The sequence below is a fragment of the Haliotis rufescens genome, unplaced genomic scaffold (assembly GCF_023055435.1).
Source record: "Haliotis rufescens isolate VD_foot unplaced genomic scaffold, xgHalRufe1.0.p SCAF_16, whole genome shotgun sequence".
NCBI lineage: Eukaryota > Metazoa > Mollusca > Gastropoda > Lepetellida > Haliotidae > Haliotis > Haliotis rufescens.
Window position 1 is genome coordinate 14,943,436 of NW_025963846.1, and position 22,775 is coordinate 14,966,210.

At 37.0% G+C, this 22,775-nt stretch overlaps 2 protein-coding genes across 13 annotated transcripts in view; one reads left to right on the top strand and one right to left on the bottom strand.

Annotated features, from left to right (window-relative positions):
• The window catches only part of LOC124122535 (mitochondrial inner membrane protease subunit 2-like), a 148,963-nt gene that overhangs the window by 6,163 nt on the left and 120,025 nt on the right, over window positions 1-22,775 (top strand). The gene's annotated exons all lie outside the window — the stretch shown is intronic.
• LOC124136550 (leucine-rich repeat neuronal protein 1-like) overlaps window positions 11,415-22,775 on the bottom strand; it is an 81,586-nt gene continuing 70,225 nt past the window's right edge. For 2 of the 10 annotated variants that reach the window (XM_046502519.2, XM_046502541.2), the window contains exon 2: window positions 11,415-15,879. In XM_046502519.2, coding sequence (XP_046358475.2) covers window positions 13,468-15,549 — 2,082 coding nt within the window. In that variant the 5' untranslated portion in view covers window positions 15,550-15,879 and the 3' untranslated portion in view covers window positions 11,415-13,467. The other 8 variants (XM_046502491.2, XM_046502535.2, XM_046502481.2 and 5 more) reach the window with 8 other exon arrangements.

Genomic DNA, 22,775 nt, shown 5'->3' on the forward strand with positions numbered 1-22,775 from the left:
TGGATCTAAAACGTTAGTTTCTACTGCTGACATACATTCTTTTATTACTCATCCATGAAGAGATCACCTATTTAATAACAATGGCTATCAATACAGATCACAGAGATTGTTAACTGACCATTCACCTGATGAAGGAGTAAGCATATACTCCGAAACATTGTGTTTCGTCATAATACAGATGTTGACATCCATAAATTCTCTTCCTTAAATATTGATCAATGACGATAAATATTGGAGAAGTTTGAGCAAAAAAGCCGTAAAGAAATCAACATATTCACCCTCTGGTGAGTGGTGGCACATTTATGCATGGATTATGCTTTCGTTTTCGGCAATTGACATGATTGACAATAACAAGTCTGTTTTGGTAAATCTAAACTTTACTTCATCACAATAGCTTATGTAAGAAATTATCGATCACACAATTTTTATATCGATAACCGTTAATATTTCTTCCCATCAACGATTATTCAGATAATCGATCTTTTTAACCAGCCCTAATAATACACCTTTAGAACATATTGTGGAATAACATCAGACGTGGATGGGACTATTTGGGGCGTCAGCTAGTCATTCGAATGGGGGCATCAGGAGCACTATGCAACTGTTCCCTGCAAAGTCAACTCTACTCCCGACGGACAATACTATTTTCCATACACCATTGATGCAAAGACACACCATGTATCAGCATTAGAAATTGACACCAGTCCTGAAGTCCTTGCCAGACTGCCCAATAGTTAGGTATTTAAGGACTAGTTGAAATTTGCCATATTTAAGGGTTTTGCTTTATGTTATCATTGTAAGGACCAGTGAACTAAATACCGGTATGTTAGTTTCCACTACTGTGTATGCATCTCAGAACTGTATTATTAACATATTTTTCTTGAGTTTGTCCAGTCCATGACTTTTTGCACTTTCCTCTGACCTATCGCAGAACCTGCTAACAAATACGTTTGAAACAGAGTATACACCTTCTAGTGCAAGCATCATGGAGTTCTACAGTCAGTCCAATAACTAGCATGATTAATGAGAATGAACATAAATGAATGAGATACATTTCCTGTCACAAGTGTTTAATGTTCAAGAAAACATTGATAGCTGTAGAAATAAGCAAGAGCTTTCTCATTCTTTGTGAGTCTAACTTTCTTGGTTGAATATATATTTTATGAGTGTTTCTCAGTCACTTTACAGTTAGATTTTAGTAAATAGTTGTAGTTATGTAAATTTTCTATACATTTTCATTGTTAAAGATAGAACTTTATATGAAATTATAATGGAAAAATGAAGTCAAACAGAAGGATGTTTGCTTTAAAACTAATCAAGTGATAAAAAATAGTTGACATCCCTAGCTTGTTGTAATGCTCTCATACAGGAGTTATTTCCCTTGTATTGAGATGTGTCATGGTGTGTGCCAGCTCATATTCCTATACTAAATCGGTTTAATGAATAGTTTTATGTTTGTAAAATTGAGTTATTTATGTGATAGGAATTGATATAAATAAATATAATTATTTTTACAGCATGCTAAAACCTTTAACAATATTATTCTTGCCAAGTTGAAGTTTTATATCTTTTCAAATCATGCCACAACACACATTAGAAAAGTCGGTCAGCAACATCACTGACCAAAGATCATAAACAGCTGTTAACTAATTATCATACCTAAATGAGACAAGACTCTCAAGTTGGCTGAACATTAATATATATATGTTAAAAAGTTTTTTTACCAAAAGGACTCAAAACATATTAAGAATAAATGCCAGTTATGTCGACCGTGCGCTCCACTGGATGCAAAGGATTAATGACGTTGGATTGACATGATAATAATAAACTTGAAGTATATATTTTAGATTTATCTGGTATTTCTGACAAATACAATGATGACAATAAACGTTCGAACAACCCAGGTCAGATTTTTTAACTTAATCACTAAATTTTGATTCAAACAAGGAAATCCCCATCTATGTTTTTAACAGTCCCTTAAATTGGTTGATGTCTTTGGCACTTTTGTTGTTGACGGAAATGTTGTTCGAAAGCTTTGGACTGGCCTTTGGAAAAATCGGTCACCAAGTGACATAGTTCTGGTTTGGGGCACAAACAGGAGCTGACGGTTACCAGACCTGGGTGATCTTTTATGTCATGAAGTGCTTTGTATACTAACACAAGTATTTTGAGTTTGATGCGCTTTGCGATCGGGAGCCAGTGTAGTTGCAATAGTACAGGGCCCCGTTCCACAAAGCGATCATAACTACAATCAATCTTAGAGACTTACGTCGATTCTAAAATTGTCTTAGCTAAAGTTTACAACCGTTCCAGAAAGCGATCTTAGGGTGGTTGTAACTTTACAAGTTCTTAAGTAGCCGATCTTAACAAAGATCGGAATCTTCAGCCATAAAGATACGAAATTTTCCCTTGGTCATGTTTAGCAGACGACGCATTTCCTTGCACACCATAGTAAAAGTCGCCATCTTTGTTGTTATGGTACAATATTTAAGATCGATTTTAGCAATCCTAAGTTGGTCCGGAGCAACTTAGCATTTTGATCTTAACTTACAACTCTCTTAGTTAAGATTGCTTTGTGGAACGGGCCGCTGATCGTAACAAAAATTTAAGATCGCATACTTAGTGAGTTACAATCAACTTAGCCCTAAGATCGCTTTGTGGAACGGGGCCCAGGTGTAATATGTTCACTTTCTAGCATGGGTTACCTCTCTGGCAGCTGCGTTTTGAACACGCTGAATCTTTATGATCTGGTTTTTAAGCAACCCATACAGAAGAGCACTGCGATAGTCCAGTCGAGATGTACCGAAAGCCTGAATGAGAGCTACATGTGGGTTGATGCGTTTCCTCAAGAGACCAATATTTCTGATATTGTATGCCAGTATGCAGATGTTTCTGATGTGATTGTAGGAGGGCGTGGAGTCATCCCACAGATGACATCCTTACCTTGTCAGTTTGCTGACGGGGTTAACCTCTTTGGTCATGTGGACAAGGCGTCGGAACTCGGATCAGAAGGTCCGTGGTTCGAATCCCATCACGGGACTCGGAAATTTTATGGCCGCTACATGATCATTGAGGCTTAAACCAGAGTCCTGTATAACCCCAAGATTGCTGCCTGTGTTCTTGTCACTATTACCAATTTTAAATGGTGGTGATGACAGGCTGCGCAGTCTCGATTTGGAAAATAAAATAAAGTGGCTCAGTCATGTCGTTGAGTTTTAAGTAGTGAGTGGCCATCCATTCTCTGATCTGATCTGATCTCTTGGTGAGACAGTCGCAAAAGGATGTCCTACTGATGTTCTGCAGAGAGGTTTGAATGCCATGTACAGCTGTGTGTCATCTGAGTAAAGATGAAACTGTAGATTGAATCTTCCGACAATGTCCCCCAGGGGTGATGTGTAGATAGTGAACAGGATCAGTCGGAATAAATTTCTGTTGTGTTTTCTGCACTAAATGTTTTGCCACACATACTGAATATCGAAGCTGCAAATTCGGTTCCAAATTCAAATTAGTGCTGTTAAATCTACAGGTAACCTAGCTCTACATTGCAAACACAGCATATTTATCTCCTAAGTACATAACCGCCTCCGTGGTCTAGTGGTAGAGCGTCCGCCCGGAGAGCGGAAGGTCGGGGGTTCGATCCCCAGCCGCGTCATACCAAAAGACGTTTAAAGATGGTACTTGTTGTTACCCTGTCTGGCGCTCGGCATTAAGGGGCTAAAACAAGGACTGGTAGGCTCAGAGTCAGTATACTGTGTCTGAGAGGGGTATTCATGTTAAACTGCGGCATGGTATCTCAGTGAGCTAGCACTATAAATCAGCATCAGTCCGGACTAGTACAAGCAGCCACACACACACACATACATGTGCATGCACGTCGCTATATAAGTGCAATAATCTTGGACGCAACGTTAAACTCCATTTCACCTCACCTCACCTCACCTGAGTACATAGAGTGGTTGTTAAACAAGGGGGGTAACTCTGCTTGGCTAATCTGTCTACCAGGCCTCCTGTTGTCTGAGGAATGCTTTCAGTCTCACAGTATTTTCCCAGGCTGTTTGTCTCTTCAGATCCATAACCTTTTTTCAAACATCCAATTTGTCACAATTTATGCCCGTGGCATTTACCATGTTTGTTAAAGAAAAGTGTTTGAGATTTTTATCCATGTTGCCTTGGCAAGTAGCACAGTGATGGCAGCAGCCTGGTTGCTGATAAGAGCATGCAAACACAAGCACCTGTCAAGATTAGACTATGTCACCGTTTCCAGAGAAAGACACCTTTTGTCTCTGTGACTGTAACAGACTGTAACATTAGTATGTGAGATTTGACTGATATCAGCCTGTAATACTCCCCTTGTAGCACCTTTGTATGATCATACTTTGGATGGAATCTTTAATGACCGTATTTCCTCTAAAAAGAACATGCTGTGTAATAGGTGCCAGCCTCCAAAAAGTGCTGGGTATGAAGCAGTGTACAACACAATAGTATGCCAGGTATGTTAGATTTATGTTACGTCTCTCTCTGTGGAAAAAATAAAAGCTTAGAAAAGGTCTTTAGCACTGCATGGCAAGAGTCTTTGGTTAAAACTCCATTGTGTTTTTGTTGCAATTTCATATTACTTCCAGTATGTTCATGTCCACTCTCTATCTTGAAATAATTTGAAGAATATCAAATTCTATTGAATGTCAATTTATTAGTGACTACAGCTTATCGAACACCATAGATGACATATTACCATATATCGCTGTGTATAAGGCGACCCCACATATAAGACGACCCCCCTGTACAGGCCTTCGAAATCAACCCAAAATCCTAAACTCCGTGTATAAGGTGACCTGGAATGAAACACATTACAAGTGCGCGCACAAACCTTATATATGCAATAAAAATATGTTTATCTTGCGTTGTTTTTTTCTACGATGACTGGTCGTGTGTGTAACTCCAGCACATGTCGCACATGTCGCCAAATGCTGGGCTGGCTATCGAACGCCGGTTGACATCGCCAGTGGAAGCTGAAAGTGACACACCTGGAAAAAAACGTGAGATCTTCGACTCCGTGTATAAGACGACCCCCCTTCTTAACCCCCCGCATTCTAGGTACGAAAAACTCGCCTTATACACAGCGATATACGGTAAGCGCTGGGTCTGTAATTGCCACTGGGCCTTCATTACACACCAGGTTTTGAAGCTTGCTCAGTGAATAAGTACTGGGAGGAGATACAGTGTGTGGAATTTACTTTTCTGGGAGTGCTCAAGACGCATGCAAATGACATGCTCTTTAGGCAGGATGGAGCTGCTAGGTGTGCACTGATGCTATCGTGAGTGAGTGAGTGAGTGTGGTTCTATGCCGCTTTTACCTATCTATATTCAAGCAATATCAGGGAGGGAATACCAGAAATGGGCTTCATACATTGTACCCTTGTTGGGAACATTATAATAATAAAGATGATCAGGATAATGATGATGATGATGATGATGATGATGAAGATAATGATGATGATGATGATGATGAAGATGATGATGATGAAGATGATGATGATGATGATGAAGATGATGATGATGAAGATGATGATGATGATGAAGATGATGATGAAGATGATGATGAAGATGATGATGATGATGAAGATGATGATGATGATGATGATGATGAAGATGATGATGATGAAGATGATGATGATGATGATGATGATGAAGATGATGATGATGATGATGAAGATGATGATGATGATGATGATGTTGCTTGTACCATACAACTTATGCTCAAATAGCAACAAATAAAAACATGGACAGACTTTGGTCAAAACACCTGAGAGGTGAGTTTTCAAGAGATGCTTGAACTGAAATAATGGAGCAGCAGATTTTAGATCCATTGACAGGGAATTCCGTAGATCGGCAGAGACATGAGCAAATATCCGAGATCAGAATGTGGGTTGTAATTGCTTTGTTTATGATATTGCTAAGTACAGTGTTTATCAAGTGTTTGCAAAGCATGTCAATCAGGAATGTACCTTGCAATCTGTCAGCTTTTCAGCTTGGTACCGGGAAACTCAGTCTCTAGACTACCAAGTTACAGCGTTATGAAGGTTTGAGGTACAGTTCGTTGTTGGGGACCATGAAGATCTGGGGTAGAAAAAGACTTCAGCAACCCATGCTTGCCGTAAAAGACGATTATGCTTGTCGTAAGAGGTGACTAACGGGATCGGATGGTCAGGCTCGCTGACTTGGTTGATACATGTCATTGTATCCCAATTGTGTGGATCGATGCTCATGATGTCAACCACTGGATTGTCTGATCCAGACTGGATTATTTACAGACCACTGTCATATAGCTGGCTTATTGCTGAGTGCGGCATTAAACAAAAAATAAACAAACAAACCTGTGTTGGGGATTTGCTGTTAATTTTGTTTGCTATGAACTATGAGGTGTTGTAAAAAATACAACCACTATATTTTAACCCTTTAAACTACTAAATTAATTTCAAGGTTTGAAAAAATAAACTGCAGTATTTTGAAAAATGAAGTTCTCATACAAATTGCATTGTTTACCCATTTAACCACCACCCACAGAATCTCAATTTTACCCCAAAAAAACATTTTTATCCCTGAATTTAATGTATGAACGGTTAAACTTCTGGTCACACTAAAAATTGTTAAAAAAAAGTAGATCGGAACAGGATTTTTTGTATTGAATGATTTATGAATAATATGGAAGTAAAAAAGCCTTGCCATAGTTGCTGCACAGTTGCAGTCTGGTAACATGTTGACAGTTGGTATGATATTCATGTATTCACCTGGGGACCACCCAGTTACACCTGTGACCCTCTCCGATGCCACTTGTCGCAGACACCTGTCTTGTTCCATGACATATGGTTGTCTTCGACACAATCATGTTCCGTAGTCAGGGTCAGATGTATTTAACACTTCACGATATTGGATATTCCGACTATAACGCCATGGTAACAGATGTGTGTTCCGTGTGTGGATTCCGGGTTGGAATAGGTTCCAGGAACCTTTGTTGGTCGTCAGAGGCGACCAAGTGGATTGGGTTGTCTGGCTCAGTGATTTGATAGCTTGAGTGTCATCGTGCCCCGGCTTGGATCGTTACTCACAATATTGATCACTGGATTGTCTGGTCCAAACATGATTATTTACAGGTAGCCATCATATAGCTGGAATCATGCTTAGAGACACACACACACCACACCACACCACACCACACCACACCACACCACACCACACCACACACACCCACCCACACACACACCACACACACACACCACACCACACCACACCACACCACACCACACCACACAAACACACTGTAAATAAAAAAGCTTGGTTATTTCTTCACATCCTTTATTGCACATTCAGTATAAAAAAATTAATTTGATTTCATACAATTCAGTATTTTGATTTATGTATTTCATTAAAACCATAACAAGAGGGTAGCTAGCCAATTATGCTACCATATAATGTTGTTTTCCATGCACAACCAAACATCACTAAATCGCAAAATGAACACATGACATTTACAAAGCATGTCGAAATTACTGAAAATGTACATATTAATTGTAAATTACCATATTCTGCTTTTTTTAAATAACCAATATTGGTATTTTCATTGCCTACAATATCTGGTTAATAATTACATGTGACATTTTTTTAATTCTGGTTTCTAAACACTTTTCTGGTGATTTCTTTCTGTTTAATTGAATGAAGTATTTTGGGGGTTTGCACAAGGTGAAAAAGCAAATATCAGGCAAAAGTATGATAATGTCTGTTTTTTGGGGGTTTTTTCTATGTGGCATGTCTTCATGCAGTATATGGTTTCATAGAATTTCTCTGCATGCTTAGAATGTAATATTTATTCTAATCTTTAGGATGAGCAAGGCCCTTGTGAAACTATTGATTTGTTATACGATAAGAACAATTACTGTACAAATAAGGGTACAAAACTTAACTTGGCAGTGTTGAAAATAGGGATAAATATAGTTGTAATCTATGGCACTGATAAACATTCAAATAACAACTTCCACATAAAATGTACCAAGCATCACTCTAATGAAGCTCAAGAGGACATATAATCACGTCTAAGTTGTCATCACATATATATATGTATTTCATGTTTCAAATTATGCTGAAGAACATTGTGTATGTACGGTAGCAAAGACATTTTTATACATGATTTCTTTTATCAGGCTGGTGTTTCAATGAATCCATAGGCCTTATATTTTTTAACTGGTTTACAAGATTGACCAACATAAACAAAATCTGATATTTGAAGAAGAAGAAATATGACTCTTGATGAAAAATGTTTTGGCCGACTCTGTTTTGCAATTAGGTGAAATGAAAAAAAAACCCATAGATTTTATCACTGCTATTCGTAAGGGGAATAATGGGTATAAAAATCTATATTCTAACAAAAAACAATGAAATATCTTTCAGTATGTTGCCATGTTAAAACTTGTTTGTTTTTCTCTTGCATCAGTACTAAACTGGAAGTTGAAATTATAGATATATATATCTTATATTTTCTTACTACCTTTATTGACTTTTAGACCAGTTTTATTTGTAAACCAACAAATAAACAATAGAAGGCCTAATTACTGAATATCACTGATTATGCATATCATGTATAACATTTAAATAATTTATGTCTAATTACATACATTAGATATGGACAATATCTGTATGAAATGAAACTGCTTAAGAAAACTGCCCTAATTTGAATGATTCTACTCATAATTCATTTCAATTATTCATGATTTCTACATATTGATGACATTTTCTGGAAGCTGTCAAGCATTGTCTTTTGATTATATTCCGATATGTATGCTAATCAACAATGATAATGATAATGAACAACAAACTTGCACCGTGAAACAATATAAACAACAATATAATTCCATCTGTAACAAATCAGATATATACAGGTACATGCTACAAGTATACAATGGACCTTCGCATGACAGGCTTTATGAAAATATGCAATAATACACAAGACTGAAATGAAGTGTGTCTGTAACAACTTGTCACTGTGAAGTCGGAAATCAAATCAGAGCTTGTTGAAATCTAATCCAGGCCACGTTCCACAAGCAGTTTAGCAATGTACACAAAGTAGGGATGTTGATTGGAAACTTTAGTATCGATATGAAAACTCAAAAGTATGATAATATATTGGTATAAAATGAATTATTAGGTATGTATGAACATAATTACCGATGTAGACCTGCAATTGAATTTTCTGCTTACTTACTGTCCATCTTAACCATGATTATCATAATCAATGTAAACTTTTCTTTGGACTTAATTTGGTATCGATATTCACAAATTTGTATCGGTACAGCATCAATGTTACAAATCTACTGAGACATAGGTTACCGCTATGTGATAACATCCGTATCCCACAATGGTAGTGTTATACCTTGTCTTCAATGAACAGGGCCCAGGAAGCAGAGAAAAGCATACCACAACAACTTTTGTGATGATGTATAAAGGCTCCATGCCTCAACACAGTCTGAAAGTTATGTCAGTGTAATTAGTCTCTGTTTAGCTGCCTAGCAACTGGAACTTGGACCGTTTTGTGGAAGACTGCTCTGACTTGACTTATTGGGTATTTGTGTGCATGTTTGGGGTTGTACTTTCTGGCAGAGCCAGTTCTCAGCCATCGTGTAAGTGATTTTTGACATGATAATAATAGTTTTAACTAGCTTTTTCTCAAAACTGCTACTTTCTAAGAAACAAGATCTAATTTAAGAATGCATCCATCCATCCCCTTTTTGAAGCATACTATCCTAGTAATCATAACTGTAACTAAAGCATTTGGTGACAAAATAACATATAACTAACTAATTTTTCACTAACAAATGAAGATTTCTCCCCCCACCCCCCCCCCCCCCCACCCCCCCACCCCCCCCCCACCCCCTCTGAATTTTGAGCTAGCATGTTTGTATTTTAAGCGCACTCCCCTTCTTAAAAAAGCTGTGCAACCCCTTTTCTAAAAAGCAGTGCCCTGTCCTTCTTCAAAATGCTGTGTTCACCCTTTCCAGTATGCAAAATATGTCTTCAAATTCTTCGCAGTACATTGGAAACGCCCGTTAAATTCCCAATTAACTGACTAACCTACCCTTTTCTCAAAATGCTGTATCCCTGCCTGACATGAATCCTACTTTTTGTTTTGTATTCCATACCATAATTATTATTCTGCCATAACACATATGAACTTTGTTAGGAATAGCCTTGTGAAGATAAAGCTTTTATCATCACAGAAATGTAAATCAAAATAGGATCATGAAAGTGACAAAATATCATGTTTTGTTCCTGAAGCCAAATGGATATCTAGCCTGATAATGGGATATGGCTCTCGTGAGTCCAGAGTAATAACGCAGTAGTGAATGTTGCTTCATCATTTCATTGGTCTGCTATAGTATCATTACATTGGCACAGGCAGTACATATTCACAATAGCTACATTGTTACTGTATCTGAGTGTACTAGGTGCACTCTATGAATTATACACAGTTGAATAAAACCTATTATTATTTCCTCTACAAAGTGGATTCAGCTTGTTTAAATGATGGGCATGATACACAGATTATATAGGACACAAATGAGTGTCTTTTCACATCGTTATACTCTAGCAAGCATCTGATACTTTAGGACTGTTTACAATCCTTGCTACAATCTTTGTTGCATTGGTAGCTTGATATAGAGGGTTTTGAGATCATGCGGAAATAATGTGGCATCTGCAGTTGTGAAATGATTCAGGAAATATACATCTGTACGTTGATTCTGAAATCAGTATTTCATGACATATTCATTAAGAATGTTTACTAAAATCATTTCAAATTTGTTATTTATATAAAAGTTTATTATATAAAACATGACATGAGGAAAATTTTGTATTTAAATGTCAATGTCAGTGACTAATGTCTAGTCTCTGAAATGAACACATTTTACAGAAAAAAAGTTGTTAAATTATACTTACAAAATATAATAAAAAGAAGCCCAGAGACATACTGCAGTAATCTAGACTTGCCAAACGTTATAGACTTGCATGGGCTGTATTGGATATATTTGTTTCAGTGTCTGTATGACAGACTACTCATTGACATTACTTATTTCTCGTTTCTTGTCCTGAAAGAAGAGATGTTGCTTCAAAGAAGTACACTTGTATATGACAGAATATACTTAATGTCGATTTTTGCTTCCGAAACAATAATCTAAGGAACACATCTTGGAGTCATTTTGAGTTATATGAAATATGTCCATTCTTCATTCTATTATTTTTCATTTATGTTGATAATAATCTTTTGTATCAAGAAAATATCTGTTGCTATGAAAAAAGAAACAAAAACACAGTTAATATGTTTTCTTTAAATGTGAATATTTAAATTTATCTCTTTTTCTAAATAATGGAATCTTTGACAAAACTTAACATATGTTGGTTGGTAGGTAGGTGTAGCATGTGAGATAAAAAAATCATATTCGGAGGTTGCATTATGAAAACAGTTTACTATTTTAAAAAGCAGAAACAAACGTACAATAAAAATGCCAAATTATGTATTATTCCCTATTTGCAAAGTAAAAAGTGACACTAAAAGTGGCATGTCATTGAAATAATAGGATGGTTAATATGATTAAAATACTTCAGTTGCGCGTTATTGTTGGAAAAAACAAACATTGATATATGGCAGTTTCTATAGACTTGTGACTTCATATTGGTGACATGGGGCTTGATATCACTTCAGCCACAGTGTGCAGCATTCATCATGACAAGTACACAGATCTCTGTACCAAAATTCTGCACTATAGTTACTGACAGGATAAACGAAACGAAGCTATGATCGCGAATGAATCCAGAGAATACGTATCGTAATAGAATAGAAATCTGGTACACTGGATAATTAAGAATGTCGTGAATACGGAGATGTTTATATTTGGGCCAGTGGACAAATAATTAACCTATGGAATTGTTTGTGAATGCTTGAAGCAGATCAGAAAACAATAGAAATATGCACCATGAGACCGAATACACATTTAACTATGAAACAGTAGTATTGTTCAACAGTTTGATTGGGTTGTTATAATAAATTTGACATTTAACATCAATTTGACAATAAACCGTTTTGTGGAAATAGCTTTGTCTAGTATTCGTTTTAGGTTTTAGAATCCTCTGATCATGAATACTGAACGTTACATTGAAACACATTTCACACTGTCATAAACACTACTCAAAAGATGCTAAAGACACTCATATTATTATGGTAAATATGTCTTGTCATGACAGATCCATTATGGAATATGAAAGAATCAGGTGTTCTTTGACTTCTTTTGAGTAGCATGTATGTAAATACTAAATTCAATTAAAAAATTTTTTTCTAAATGAGCTTGCAATTTCTATGCCCTTTTAATAAGCAGCATTCTAATCAAGTACCCAAAGAACTTGAGAAAGAATGACTATTTTTCCTGTATTACAATATTCATACATTTTGCCTTAAAACACATGTGGTCCTGATGAGAAGGTTTCAAAATATGTGTGTGTATCAGTATCCAAGTTATTATTTTATATTTCATTTATCAGATAAACATATGATATTAGATTCACAGCAATGACATCAAAGAGCAAAAGAGTTATTCATTCTTACAACTGAACTTAATAAACACTTCCGCTTTGTTGACACCCCTATCCTTCCATCTGGACCACAACTGTTTTCTGCATCATTTGCTTTTAATGAAATGGAGTGTATACCAACTTATCAGATTAAGTTACTTACATATGACTGTATGCCAATTGTCATATGTTAGCAGTAAACCACATATCATTAGAAGTTTTCCACCTTTTCAGATGTTGGATTCTAATATATGACCATTGTATGCCAGTTTTCATATATCAGTGGTAAACCACCAGTCATTATTAGAAGTTATACCACCTTTTCAGATGTAGAATTCTTATATATGACCATTGTATGCCAGTTTTCATATATCAGTGGTAAACCACCAGTCATTATTAGACGTTATACCACCTTTTCAGATGTTGGATTCTAATATATGACCATTGTATGCCAGTTTTCATATATCAGTGGTAAACCACCAGTCATTATTAGCAGGTATACTACCTTTTCACAAGTTTGGGTTTGTTTGTCTGTTAAACGTTTAACGCAGCAATCAGCAATATTCCAGCTATATGACGGTGGTCTGTAAATAATCAAGCCTGGACCAGACAGTCCAGTGAATGACATCATGAGCAACGATCCACACATTTGGGATACAGTGACATGCGTCAGCCAAGTGACATCAAGCATAGTCGCCTTTTATGGCAAGCATTGGTTGCGGAGGACCCTTTTCACAAGCAGCTGCTCTACCACTTCCAGTCTGTTGAACAGGGCTACCTATTTCATACAGAAGGTGCAATAACACATTTTGATGCAACTTTCCATGTTTGTAAATTATTGTACCACCTTTCACACTGTTAAATCTGGGAATGTGGCAGCAGAGCTGTTCTGGAGGTGCACAGAGGGGTACTTGGGGGCTGGTACAGATTATCCAGGGGAATCTGAGACAGGGCGTCGCCCTTGTCCGGCTCCGGGTCCTCGTAGTCTTTCCGTTTCTTTAACTTTTTCATGACGGTGAAGATGCAGCACAAGATGACTGTGACACCAAGCACTGTGCACACACCTGCTATAATCTTGGGTGTTGTGATGCGTGTGATGCCTTGCTTGACACTCAGTTCATGTTTGGTGGTGATATTGCGGCAGTGGATAGTGAACTCAGCATCATACACAATACAGATTTCATATGTCGTTAGAGGTTTGAGACCTCCAAGTGTACATGTAGTCAGTCTTGCACTCAGTGGAACTACCTCACTGTCACCACCACTGCTCTCTTTATACTTCAGCTGAAAATTGGCTAGTTGACTCTTTTTTATGGATCCTCTTAATTGTAATGTTATGTAGTCATTTGAAATACTGATTGGATAGAACTTGAGATCTTTCTGTAGCACGTTCACAGCAGTTGAACTAATGTCGTACGACACAGCATTCTGGGCCTCACATGCATACGTCCCTTCGTCAGAGGTCCGAACGCCATGAACAGATATGGCAGTGTCTTCTACCAACATGACACGATCATTAGTCATGGAGGAGTTTAGAACCGTGCCATCAGGCAAAAGCCAATGAATCTTTGGTTGTGGAACACCAATAGCCTGGCACTCCAGATAGAGATTATCACCAACGGTGGTGTTGTACGAGTCTGTGAAGAGTGGAAGCGTAGTTGGGGGACAGACAGGGGGTAACTGGGAAAGTGGGACCTGCTTTAGCGGCATGTTAGATTTGCTGGTTGGAGAATCACACAAAAGCTTGTCAGCTTCTTTGATGTACATACTTGTGTCGGAACTGGAATTCAAACTCTCTTGTAGTTCTTTCTTGATCCAATACACATTGCAGTCACAGTGCAGGGGATTGTGGTAGAGATGGAGGTTTTGCAACGATGGCAAGCTTTCTTTGATATTCACAGACACTGCCATTAGTTTATTGTTGTGGAGAAATAATGAATTCAGTTGGGATACATTTTGAAATGCCTCTTGGTGAATGAAGATGAGATTTGGGTTGTCATGAATCATGAGATTAAGCAAACGAGGCAGGTTCTTAAAAGCACCTTTTTCAATGACTCTCAGCTGGAGTTGGAAGCTCAAGGAAATTTCCGTTATGTTGGAGTTGGTAAAGTCATTAGTTTCAATCCTCTGGAGCTGGTTCGAGTCCATCAGCAGAATCTGCAGCCTTCCAATGTCAAGGACACACTGAGGCACGTGCGTCAGCATGTTCCGAGAAAGATCTATGACCTTAATGCCATGCACATTTGTAAAAGACGTAGAATGTATTCCATGGATCTGATTCCCCGACAAGTCTAGGTGGACAAGATGAGGCATCGTGTCAAACACCTTGGGCTCTAGTTTTCCGATCTTGTTGTTGGCCATGTGTATCTCAGTAACCGATGACATCGATTGTAACCATAGTCTTTTTAGTTCATAAAGGTTGTTGTTGTTGATTATGAGTTTCTGAAGATGATTCAAACCACCAAATGCATGGATTTCTATTATTTGTAATGCATTATAAGACAGATCGAGAACGTCAAGATTTTTGAGACCGCTAAAGCTACCATGTTGTAGTTTAAGTATGGAATTGCCCTTTAGGTTCAGAACTTTCAGCAAATGGACATTTTCGTAAATCCGTTGATTATCCAAGTAGCGGATGTGATTATAGGACAGATCAAGACATTTCAGGTACGGCAGGTAGGGAATATAAGACAGGTTTCTCAGATTGTTGTGATGAAATAGCAGAACTTCCGTGTCAGGGGGTATGTCTTCTGGGAACTGTCTAAGATCCCTGTTACTGCAGTTAACCATATGTAGTCTTCCATTGAAACTTGGGAAGTTTTTAACGGAGCATGTACACGTGCTCGGGCATGAGGTCCTGGTGGGGTGGTTCTGTGTCATGTCGAGAGACGAGGCAGCCATCAGCAGAGCCCCTGCAAGGAAAAACCCTTGTGGCCTCATGCTGGAGGGGAAGCAGACATCTTACCCACCTGTTACGTTTAGGACTAACTGCACGTGCACTCTTTTCGCCATTTTGGTCGTTTGAAATTTCATATACCTTTCACATTTCCTTCCAATTAAGAACACCAAGGGTATTGCAGCAAACTTTCCACATGAAAATCACATATTCCATATGACAATGGTTTTCACGCTGTGCTCACAGAAATATGTTTAGCAAATCTTATTCCTCGTGTAGATGTATAATCCAGTGCCTGTTAAATATCTCTTGCACAGTTGTTAGGTAATTAGTATCCACATTCCGAGACTGGCATCAGACCGCAGTAGTATAACCTGTAAATAGTACAAAGAACATGATCAATACTTTAGTACCAGCATTATTTAAATCATCTGTTGAACTGGTCACCCGCATGTGTTTAATCAATGATACAACAATGGCTTGTACATTTGAATTCACCACAGTTCACAGTTCATATGATCAGAATCGTGATAGTGTTTGAAACTGAAAAGCATCCTAGATATAATGACAACCACAACAGGCATGAGTGATTAATGTTCACAGATTCAACAGTGCTGTTAGTGTCCATACATAACATGAACGATTTCTAGTTTGTCCATAATGACAATGATTTATTTTCAGTGTTAAAACAGTATTCCTGTTGGGATATGTTTGGTTTTCATCAAAGCTACTGATTTTTATATTGTTCTATCTATCATGTCTAATTGGAAATACACCTGTCTCGATAATCAGGTGCTGTAGGAAAAATTTCGTGTAAACATGGTACATTGTAGTCTATGAAGTGATAATTACTTGTTTTTAATTTATAATACTTTCTAAGGTAAAATATGTCTGTTTTACAAACAGATATTGATTAAGGACAGCGAGTGTTTTAATTTCATAGTCATTAACTGTTCTCTATGATTTGGTGTGATAGTCCCACCTTCGAAATTCACACGTCTGCTAGCCCAGGACTACTAATTTGTGTTGAGGAAAAGTAAAAAGCCAATGATGGTCGTCCTTATTTTGACTCATTGGCTATAGTTCGGAACCAGTTTTCAGTGCTTCAATTTATCTTCAAATTGGAACTGAATAAAACTGACAGACTATGTAAACACAGTAAAGAAGGACTAGCTACAAATGATGAAATATGGTCCAGTTTTAGAAAAGACGAATTCCTAAATATATCAGTTTCCAGTGTGTACATGGAGGCTTGAATAATTCCACAAGTGGGAGATGACTTTCCCCTCCCTCGACCATGCATTGATCTATTTCTCACCGTAGACACCACCTTCATGTAGTCGGCGTAACGTTCTCACCTAACCAGTTCAGATGCTTCATAGAACATGCACACATTTTTTATGCTCTGTATATTTCCAGGAGATTCTTGACATTTACCTCGAAGCTGTAACTACACACTGTAGACATTCACACACTTGTTTCATCCACTGCTGGTGCTAAACTGCCGGGACAGAATTCCAACTTTCTGGAACTATATGTAATAATATAGAGGTTGTGATAATGATACACTCGTGTAACAGTGGATAATCACACTGTGAATATAGATGTTTTCTCCTTTGTATGTTTTCTATGACATATGTAAGTGTTGACGTGTTTGGTCCGTAGAGCGTAAAGGAGGAGGGGAAACTGGCATTAGTCCAACATGGATGGACCCAAACAACGTAGTTAAGTAGTTAAGCTTACAATCCATAAGACTGCAATAAGAAAATGTTGAAAAGTTTTCCTATTTGTCATTATTTGAACATGTGATCAGCTGATATAGATATTTATGCCTGCTATATGTGCCTAGTATGCTGTTATGAGATGAAGTTAACACTAATTTATCAGTTTGTGGTAGGTAAGATATATATACTACTTAAAAGAAGATAAAGAACAATAAAAAATGTTCATATGGCTATGAATGACAGATTAACTATGTAAAAAATTGAGTGTACTTAAACTTCTTTTGAGTAATATACAACACAAATATGACATGGCAGTAGTGTAAAAAGGGATGATGAAATCCATACAAAAAGATAACATGTGGCTATGAATGACAGAATAACTATGTAAAAAATTGAGTGTACTTTTACAACACAAATATGACATGGCAGTAGTGTAAAAAGGGATGAAATTCATACAAAAAAATAACGTGATATGATCTATTCAGTGTTAGAAATAAATGTATATTTTCACTAGTCTGCTAATAAGAACTGCTACAGAGTTGCCATCTATCTAATGGTAAAAGTGGTAATCCAAATGTCACATATCCTCCCTGAATAGTACTGGACTCAGACGTTTGGACTTGTGATAACTCCGAACGCTGTTATTTGTACAGATACTAAAAGGGTATGGTTTAGGTGACAAAGGTGTACCTTCTTCTAATCGATTTGATACATATGAAGTATCAGTGAAAATTATTTATTGTTTCTTGCTGCAATTTTATTCATTTTGAACTGAATACAGCGTTCAAAATATTCCACTGAAAGATACAAGTTATGTACATGAAGAGTAGTTATGTCATCGTATATCGCGATATCGATCGATACTGTATCAATACAAATTCATGAATATCAATTCTAAATAAATAACTTACTGCAACAGAATCATTTACATTAACTAAGCTTACCATAGTTGTGAGATGGACAAAGAGAAATAAAATTCATTGTTAAATATTTATTGGCTCAGGCTACTTCATATTTAGCATTAAGTTGATTAATTGCAGGTCCACATAGTTAATATTTATCTTTGCACATTCAGCATAAGTAATTTTATTATTAATCAATATATTGATACTTTTGAGTCAATATATCAATACTATAATGTCTAATCAATGCCACCGCTAGTCATGGACCCTAAATATAGACACATTAAGTGTCCATTCTTTAATGAAGAGTAAATTTTAGCTTACAAAAACACTGTGTTGTGTCACCAACCATTTATACATATTGCCTCACCTTTGTACACATTCAAACAGGTTGTTGCTATCCTATACAAGAAATAGAACATGCAGTCATAAACATCAAGAGCCATATACCTTTGAGTCATACATCATAACACAGGGATAAAAGATCATAAATACTTCAAATATATATCTAAGTCATTCTGACCAAGATGTTATACTGCCGGTTTGCAAAGCCAAGGTTGTCTCATGCTAAACAACAGTGGAATGACAGACATCCAATACAAACCTGATGGTTGCAACTGAGGTCGAAAGAAGCCCCAGTCCCCCTTATGTGACAGGGACATTTGTCAGAGTTAATCACAGTCCCCTTAAAGTGGTCCAGCAAAGAAGGTTATAGCACTGCCAGCACCTGTGTTCGTTCAAGTAGAATCCAGCGTAGACCCAGCATCTCATAAAAACAGCCCAAGTTGTAGCAGTGTGTTATGCTTGTGAGCACAAAGAAGGTATTGATAGTGCCCTAACTGCCTTAATCAGACTATTAGAACACTCGGAATCCTCCCCAGAGGAATTTTTACTATTGTGGCACATCACTTCTCACCTGATTTTGGCAGTTGACAAGAAACTGGCCTGTTTGTAGGCAGTTTTGTGAACATGTGCACAGCAAGGTGTTGACATTGTTAAAAACTGTAAACAAACACATCATGTGTCCTTATCATCCTGCTGTAAACTTTGGGTCGAATCTCTGATAAATGCTACAACAACAGCCAGCACTGAGATAAGATATGTTTACACAGGACTATTTGCAAAACGCAAGATGACTGCAGATTTACCTGTTTGAAAATATCCCTGGAAAGTTTGTAGTGTGTACTTGTGGAATTGTGCAGCGTTGTTCGTGCGGTGCAGTTGAGTAGTGTACGTGAGAGTATAGAGCAAGAGACGTGCTAGCATTGATTGGCTCGTGAGCGAGATGCCAGCTGGCAGCATAGATAATGAGTAACTGGAACAGGTCAGACACACTCTCAGTGTAATTGGACGATTCATGTTATACTCCACCAATCACAAAACACCAGTCTCCAACTAAAAACTCTTTGGTAAACTCTAATTTTTGCTCTGTCAATGATCAAGAAGTTTCCAACTCTGCTCGAGTTTAGGAACGTGAATGAGATCGGAATCTAGCTTTTTTGCATTTTTGTGTGGAGGATTTAAGGGTTTCTTTGATCATTTTTTTTCTCAAAATGCAGTGAGTTGAACTTGAGTTGAATTGATTATTTAGAAACGGTTGTTCAATATATTAAAAGCTATGTGTTGGAAAGTAAGGTCATTGTAACCAGGAGGAGAGAGGTTTTTGTACTACAACCGAGCAGTGTGCATCTGGTTTGCTATTATTAGATAAGGTAGCTGCTGGTGTCAATGTAAGGCTAGGTTAAGCTGTAGTCTGTATATGAATTGAACAAACTGGTTAGTTTGTATTTATAATAAAATGGTAACTTCGTTTGAATAATACTCAAAATTGTACTGCATATGACCGAGTACTGGGTTTATGGTGACTGTCTAGAATGAGAGACTGAAATACGGCTGTCTGGATCAGCAATGCATTTCGGGATTATAGATTACTGAAGTTGTTCAACAAACTTTAGACACCAGTTCAGTTTACAAGTCATATAATTGAAATGTAAAGCTAAGCAAACATTGAAATGAATACTCACAAATTGAAGACACTCACATCAGACAACTTGACTGAAACATGCCCCTGTTGAAAAGTGTGACCTATTGACAAGTCATCAACAGTACGATAAACGGAGCTGGGGGCAGACACGGTGTTAAATCAATGAGGAGAGAGGAGAATGTGTTTTGTCTCTACACTGTAGTCAATGAAAGACCTGCACTTGGTAGCAGATGATTCAGCAAGAACCACCCTTGTAGCCAGGTACACATTCGAAGAAGTGACGCCTATCAACTGTTGAAAATGTACTGTTCAATAATCGCGCTGAAATCAATCAAGAATTCCTGAGTGCATTGTCAATGATGCATTCTTAAAATCTATTGTAAGTTTGTCTAAAGATAAGAGGGGCCTGGTTGACTCCATTTGCCCTCAGACTGATCAATAAAACACTTTTCGTGTTATCTGTCGAACAATTGATTTAAAAATTATTAATCAGATATTGAAATAATATAGAGAATTGTATTTATGTTTAGGTGGGTTTTCAAATATAAGCCATGACTTTGGGTATATATGCTACTCAAAATAAGTTAAAGAACACCCAATTCTTTCTTATTACTATAATTAATCTGTCGTGCAACTTTTTCCCAATTCTAAATGTTCTCAAAGGACATTAAATTACACCCGATTCTTTCATATTACTATTGTTGATTTTTCTTGGCATTAATTTTTTCCCAATTCAGTATATACTACTCAAAAGTACATGGCATCATCGCAATGGCATGACAGTATAACTGTAGTAAAACTGTGACATGAAAGAATCAGGTGGTCTTCTACTTCTTTTGAGTAGGATATTTAGAATTGGAAAAACAAAGGAAACAGAATCACAAGTTAATATGAACCATTTAGTTGTGTGTACTTTTTCAAAGATGATAATCACTTTCTTTGATGTTTAGATAATTATATAAGCATGCAATATACTAATCCGTGTAACCTTTAGATGAAAAAAAAGAACATAATTGCCAATGATACATGTAATAACAATAAAACAATTACTGTCAGATGACAGACAGGACTGTTCAATTGGATGCCTTAACGATCTGGACAAGTGCAAGTTATCACAATGCCCAGGGCATACATTGCCAGAGCCTACAGTGGTAACACAGAAAGTAATTCAATTAGATCATGATAGACGGCCATTGTTTCCCTCATAAACCTACTGAAAATATATTGACCCGGGCGAATATGAACATATGTACTCTATATTGACAGAACCATGGTCAGAAGACATGTTGAAGTTAATTACCACACAATGCAGTGAATTGCAGGTGGTTGAATATTGAACATCCACATCAGGGATGATAATGCAATTACCAAGACTTTACAGCCTGACCCAGCAGGTGTGCAAGGTGGTTTACAACACCTGTAATTAATCTGCAAAGTCCAGGTATATGTAGATTCGATAGACGCTTCATCGGCTGGTTGACCCTGGCAGACATTATCTTCTAGTGGAATTATTTTATGACTCTTTCCCTGATTTAATCAAACCTTAAGAGGAAGCTATCAATCCAGCCAGTGGTTTTGCACCTCCGACAAAAATTGATATGTCTTGATTATTGGATTGAAAGTGTCAATGGAAACTGGTTTGGGGAGAAAAATGGGTTTTATCTTTTGTGATGTTTATGGCCTTTTGACTGTCAATAGGTTTTATTGGTTGGTTTGTGTTTAGAGGGAAATCACTTGCACGTGGCTGGGAATATATTGACAATATTGTCACATCTTTACTTGTATCATCGTACATGTTTCTGGTTGAGTGAAGAAGACCGTTTGTGTTCCAGTACAACATTGATTAGATTTTTTCAGGGTATGACACGAATACATTAATTGCTTGTCATGTTGTGGCACACTGTCATAACGTGCGTGTTAGTTAGGGCTATTTATTGTTGCTTGGTTTCATGGATGATCTTTTCAAAACAATAGTGGTTAACGTTATTTGGTCGGATGAAATAAAGATATTATTGACCTGTTTTTTTTTCAATTTGTTACTACATAAATAAGACAAAGGATTCTGCTGCAAGTACAATAGATTGCTCTCAGATATTAATTTTATCCTAGATTTGTGGAATTTTGGATTGGCAGATCGGTTAAACATGGTTTAGAAAAAACTTAGCTCATCAATATGTTGTTTTTTTTACAGGTACAGTGCTGAATGTTTTCTTTTCTTTCATTCAGTCTACATAGCAAGTTTTTTTTTTCTTTTGTCTCTAGTGTTTATGGATGCTGGAAATCATTTGGAATATGTGAAGTATTTTATGTTCAGACTTTTTCAAACTCTGGCACTTATCGATTTTGTAGGATGGACTAAATGTCTGAATAATGAAGTCATTGTCTGTTATCTTAAAGGTTTTTAAAAAAGAAAAAAATTGATGAAGGCATTGTTAGAGCATACCAAGGTTCTCATTTATGATTGTAATGAATGTTGCTTTGGTAATTAATATGTTTTTATTCAATAAAATACTGACATTAATGCTTTATAAAGTCAAACTTGTATCTTGTACATCATTCAACTGTGGTCTCTAGGGAAAGAAAACATCTCGGGGGTGACGTATTTATTGGGTTTTAACAGTTTTCAATCACAGACTGAAACTGCTTTATCTCCGAGATAA